Raw genomic sequence first — 6,392 nt, 5'->3', positions numbered from 1 at the left:
ACTAAGTATATTTTTAGTGAAAGTCAAGCCAAATCATTCTATCAAAGCAAACATTAATAAAGCACATTTTAAATGTTTAAATGTATTATTCTGAATAGTAATTATATTTTACAGTGGGTTGTTCCTGAGTCGTTGGTCTGGTGATTTTGGGGGTCGCAGCCCGAAAAGTCTGGGAACCCCTGCACTGTAGAATATATTCAGTTTTGTAGGTCCAACAAAATGGAGACACTTGGTGCTGTGCATGTCTGATTTCTTAAATTGTGTGTTTGTTGGCTCTGTATGACTACTGCTGCTGCATGGGCAGTGTAAATCAAGCTTATTGATGTGGAACTGAACTGGTTTCTATATCACCATCAGCCAGTTCACCGAGCCAACAAATCTCAAACACACCCAGCCCTATCATTTGTGTGTAATTATGTTTTATTTGCTCTAGCTGGCAGGAGGCGGTGAGGGAGTCTTCTCCGTGGCGTTATCTCCCTTCTCCGCCTCTTGGGCCTCAGGAGATTCTTCACTGGTGGTGGGGTCGACCTGTGCGAGCTTCACCATGTCCAGTACCTTGGCTTTGAGCTCTTCAAAGGTTTCTTTTAAACCCTTTTCAAGCAGATAGCCCACACTTTCATCCTCCGGATTCTCCAAGGCCATAGCACCTTCCACTGCAGTTTGCAGGTAGCGCAGGCTCACGATGACTGATATCTGCCGACAGATACGTAAGTAAAAACAAAAAACAGTAAATTAGTAGTCACAAACAGTCACAAAATCAGGGTCTCAGTCAGTGACCTCTTCTTGTGTCATCTTTCAAGTTTTAGGCTACTTGCAAAGCCATTTATCAAGTGATAGTCACCTACTCAGCCACCAATTTACTACAGCCTGTCGACTTGGGGCTTCATCACAAAATCGCAGTAACTTCTTACTGTTTTGTAGGAATTTGATACTCTGTGTGGTGAGGGAGCCGTTTTTTCACCTGTATCAAGATGACAGAGAGCACGCCAGGACCAGTTGAATTCATCAGCCCCATGTAATAATCAGTAAGCGCCTGCCTACAGCCGCGGGAGTACAGGTTGAGCTCCTCTGTTTGGTACTCGTAGTTGTAGTGGGCATGGTTGTCAGTCAAATGGTACTGCAGACAGGGCCGAGGGGAGGCAGGGTTACAGCAGCTGTAAGGAACACCATCCAGCAGGAAACGCCCATCCACATTGCTGCGGATACGACTGCAAAAGAACAGAGATTATTATTCTTGAAAATTGCAGACCTTCATGCTGAAACAAAAGCCCAGACACATTTTTCTGTTTGTGAACTCTTTGCATTGTTGTCATTATTTTTCTTTTGAGTTTATACTCTAGCGCCTGTAAAGACCTTTTCAAGTGAAGCCATTATCTGACATTTGACCACAACTATCTTGAATCACTATTGACTTCCCTTCTTCCTCAGCACTTTTGATTACATTACATTAAAGTTTCTTACTCTTTGACGTCCTTTGAGGTGAAGTCCAGGTATCGGTTGCTGACCCACTGGACTTCAAACCAGTCTTTAAAGTTGTTGTTACCACAACAGCGGAACTCAACCTGCAGACGATCAATGGTCTCTTTCTGAAAACAGCGCCCGGGCACATCTGTGTCCTTGTAGAAGCGAATACCATTCCTAAGGCCAATCTGATTAAAACAGAAGGGAAAGAATCATCAAAATATTTTTCTATATTGTGTTGTATAAACATCTTTATCTTCTTTTTGATATCTCCTTTTGTTATGTTCCATTGGAGTCAACTAGAGTTTAAAAATTGCAAAGAATATCCAATTAAGAAGACACCTATCAATCTAATCAAATTACACTGATAAACCTATTTCCCAATGATTAACATTGATTACTTCGACTAATGAACTTTATTACTGTAATCCGACCTTAAGGGATTCCTCCAGTCGGCCCTGCAGGGCATAGCTGAGTACTACAACAGCAACAAGCAGACAACATAGGAGGGCAGCCACTGCAAACCAGGCCAGCAGCAGCACTTTCCAGCGTGGAAAGCGGCTCACATCCATGGAGTCCTGACACACACGACTGGCCATCCAGTTAGTGCCCATGGACGCCAGGCCCACCAGAAGGAGGATGTTGGGAACGACGTGAATCTCAGTGTTCTCCATCACCTCAAGAAAAGATAAGGATCAAATATGAGTTAAAAATACGCTCAAAGTCATTCCCTTTATCCACTCATGTTGGTATTCATTTTAGCACGCAAGACATATCTGTAGAGATGTTATCAAAGGTGTAAGAGGAAGATATAATTAGATTTGACTGAAAAATTAAACTGCCACAGGAAGTTTCTTTACTTTTCATTTCACCCCATGAGTAAAGACCATAATTCCATGGCACAGAGCTGTTGAATCGACCTCTGGGATTATGAAATGTGGCTCATTGAAAGTCAATAAATATCTGACAGATGCAGGCCTGCAGCTTTCCTGTGTCACTTATAATCAATAATCACATTGCGCAATGACCAATTGAACATAACAACAACATTCGATGCCGATAGCGGGCCATGACCTTGACATTTATTTAGCCTATTGAAGGGTGGACTTTGCAATACACCTAAAAGTATTACATTTTATAGATTCTTGTCCATTATGTTGACAGGTGAATCAAGCAAAAATGGTGCTTGAAACACATTTTCACTTGACACAAAACCGGTTTATAATACAATATAATGGTCTTTGTACCTCTGCCCTTCGCAGCAGCTCAATTTTCAGGTAAACCCCGAGGCTGAAGATGAAGGCCCCACACATCACTGCCAGCCATGACAGCAGCCACAAGCCCTGTGCCAGGCGCACCCGCCTCGGCTGGCTGAACTGTATTTTCAAAAGCATGGCAGCTTAACTCGTGCACCAGTGAAGCCAAAGAGTGAAGGGAAAGTGGTTCCAAAGCCAGAAGAGAGCGGTCAGCAACGTGTGGTCAGAAATATATAGGGTCCAGCTGTGAACAGACACATGTAATATAATGAAGAGGCTGCAGGTGTCCTTGATCAACTAGCACTGATGCATGGAGTTAGATGAGGCCTATGCAATTATTAACAGCTTGAGCCCATAAGTTGTTCCAAGCAGAGGATAAGCAGGAAGGTTCTTAGATGCCCAAGGACATTAGCCACTTTAGACAATAGAGCAGATAAAGTTTTCAGTTTTTTAAAGTCCAATGTGCAGCAGAAGTTGTAATGATAATAATCCAAATCGGTCACTCTAAAATTGGGGGGAAAAAATAAGCTGATTTCCTGTAGATAGTCCTCTTTGAGTCGGTGATGTTTCCACTCCTTTTGACCGTCTTCTGTCAGGTTTCAGGTGAGATGTCCTTATTATGCTATGTGATGACGCACCTCAGACTCTCGGGGTACGGAGCCCCCCTAAAAAGTTGTGTCCATGTTCAGAGGACACAGAGAGTGGCCAAAGTCGAGAGTTTGGAACCCTAATCCTCTCAAGTGAGTCTCTGGGATCCTATTAATGTCTGGGCCAATGGGAAAGCAGGCCATTGTTTGATCAGCAAACTTTCCTATGATGGACGTGAAGATGAGGCGGGTCCAAGCACTAGGATTGAGATACAATTTATACTTGACTCTATATGTATGCACACTCTGTTGTTGAATCTATACTGTTAAATACAAAGTTTTGGAATTCATTTGTGAAATATTCTGGTAAATAATCTGCTTTATTTATGAAGCACTTTTATATATATACAGTGCCTCTCGTTAGTATTCATACACCTTGAACTTTTGCACATTTTGTCATGTTTACAACCCTAAACATGAAGATTTTATTTTGATTGTTTTACTGAACGTTCACACACAAGTAACTGACAACTGTGAAGTGAAAGCAAAATGATACATGATTCTGTTTTTTGTTTTTTTTATAGAAAAGTGAAAAGTGGGACTTGCATAAGTATTCATACAGCATGAATTAATACTTTGTGGAACCCCCTTTTGCTGCAATAACAGCAGCAAGTCTTTTGGGGTTTGACTGTACAAGATTTGCAGATCTAGAAACTGAAATTTTAGCCCATCCCTCTTTACAAAACAACTCCAGCTCTGTCAGATTTGAAGGAGAGCGTTTGTGAACAGCAGTTTTCAATTCTTTCCACAGATTTTCAATAGGATTTAGGTCAGGACTTTGACTGGGCCATTCTAACACATTAATATGTCTGTCTTTAAACCATTCCATTGTAGATTTAGCTTTGTGTTTAGGGTCATTGTCCTGCTGGAAGGTGAATCTCCGCCCCAGCCTCAGTTCTCTTGCTGACTCCAGCAGGTTTTCCTCCAAAATGTCTCTATATTTGGCTCCATCCATGTTCCCAACTATTCTCACAATCTTCCCAGTCCCCGCTGAGGAAAAGCAGCCCCACAGCATGATGCTCCCCCCACCATATTTGACACTGGGGATGGTGCACTCAGGACGATGAGCAGTGTTAGGTTTGCGCCATACATAACGTTTTGCATTTGTGCCAAAAAGTTCAATTTTTGTCTCGTCTGACCAAAGCTCCTTCTTCCACATGGAGCTGTGTCCTCCATATGACTTCTAGCAAACTTCAAACGGGATTTTTTATGGCCTCCTTTCAATAATGGCTTTCTTCTTCCACTCGTCCATGAAGGCCAGATTTGTGTAGAGTACGACTTATAGTTGTCCCATGTACAGTTTCCCCCAGCTCAGCGGCAGGACTTCACAGTTCCTCCAGAGTTATCTTGGGGCACTTGGTTGCCTTTCTGACCAGTGTTCTCCTTGTTCGCTCTAATATTTTAGGTGGAGGACCACGCCTTGGTAAGTTGGCAGTGGTGCTATACTCTTTCCATTTCCGAACAATGGATTGAACAGTGCTCCAGGAGATGTTCAAATCTTGGGAAATCTTTGTATAACTTAATGCTGCTTTAAACTTCTCCACAACTTTATCCCTGACCTCTCTGGTGCTCCTTGACCTTCATTATGCTGTTCAGTGACCAACACACTCCGACCACAGCTCTGAGGGCCTAAAAGAACAGCTGTAATTATACTGAGAGTAGATTACACACAGGTGGCCTCTATTTAACCGTTAGGCCAAGGTGTGAACATTCTGGAGTCATTAGAAATGTTTTAAAGGCAATTTAATGCACTCAGAAAATGCTGTATGAATACTTATGCAAGCCCCACTTTTCTATTTTTTGAAAATTAACAGAATCATGTATCATTTTGCTTTCACTTCACAGTTGTCGGTTACTTGTGTGTGAACGTTCAGTAAAAAAATCAAAATAAAATCTTCATGTTTAGGGTTGTAAACATGACAAAATGTGCAAAAGTTCAAGGTGTATAAATACTAACGAGAGGCACTGTATATTGCTTTAGCACTGTATAGTCCTTGTCATTATTTTATGTCCAAGGTAACACAAAGAAAATATGCATTTTACCAGGTTATAGCAGAGAAGATAATTTTCATCCGTTGTCCTACCTGGACCACCCACTTCATCAAAGGCCACCACACTTGGACTGCTACGAGACAGGTGGATCACTGACTTCCTGACAGACCGCAGACAGCACGTGCAGCTGGGGAAGATCGTCTCGGATACCCAAACTACAAACACTGGAACTCCTCAGAGCTGCGATCTTTTCCCCTGGCTCTTCTCCCTCTACACAACCTGCTGCACCTCCAGTCACCAGTCCGTAAACTGGTGCAACCACAACAACCTGGAGCTGAACACCCAGAAGACAGTAGAGATGATTGTGGACTTCAGGAAAGACACAGTCGGTGGGATCCCCCATCGCCCTGACAGACCCTCCCACCCCCATCTCCATTGTGGACTCCTTCCATTTCCTGGGCACCACCATCACCCAGGACCTCAAGTGGGAGCCAATCAAGAAGGTCCAACAGAGGATGTTCTTCCTGCAGCAGCTGAGGAAACTTAAGCTGTCATCCAAGATGCTGGTGCAGTTCTACACGGCCATCATCGAGTCCATCCTCACCTCCTCCATCAAATGTAGATGGAGGGAAATAATGCCTGAAACATGAACTTCCCTTTGGCAACAATTGGGCTAATAAACAACACATTTAAAGAACGTTTAGATGATACAAACGCAAGTTACAAAGACCACATTAGAGAACGTTTTGATGTTTGAATATTTATTCAGACACAGGTTTTAGGTAAAGTACAGTGGTGCTCAAACACATTTGTTAATTTTTAATATAACTTTCTTAAATGTTTTTATTAATACTACATATGGGCAAAACACATAATTGGCAAATGGCATAGCATTATCTGTTCACTTTTTACATCATAAGCAGACTTTTTGACACCATCAACTTTCCATTACATCAAAACAGTATATTACATGAGTCCACCCCCCCTTTGATTACATATTTTTGTTTCTGTACAGTAAGATTATGCAATGTAAAAT

At 42.2% G+C, this 6,392-nt stretch overlaps 1 protein-coding gene across 1 annotated transcript; it reads right to left on the bottom strand.

Annotated features, from left to right (window-relative positions):
* Positions 1–57: 57 nt before the first annotated feature.
* rom1b (retinal outer segment membrane protein 1b) lies at positions 58–5,825 on the bottom strand (the record flags this gene model as incomplete). The annotated part of the gene is made up of 6 exons (XM_079557140.1): positions 58–693; positions 962–1,208; positions 1,462–1,649; positions 1,896–2,138; positions 2,709–2,837; positions 5,514–5,825. 6 exons carry the CDS (start codon positions 5,823–5,825, stop codon positions 430–432), a joined length of 1,383 nt encoding a protein of 460 aa, XP_079413266.1. The 3' UTR covers positions 58–429.
* Positions 5,826–6,392: the final 567 nt, after the last annotated feature.

This window comes from Gobius niger, assembly GCF_951799975.1.
Source record: "Gobius niger genome assembly, chromosome: 5".
Classification (NCBI taxonomy): Eukaryota; Metazoa; Chordata; class Actinopteri; order Gobiiformes; family Gobiidae; genus Gobius; species Gobius niger.
This window is presented reverse-complemented; position numbering and strand designations above follow the sequence as displayed.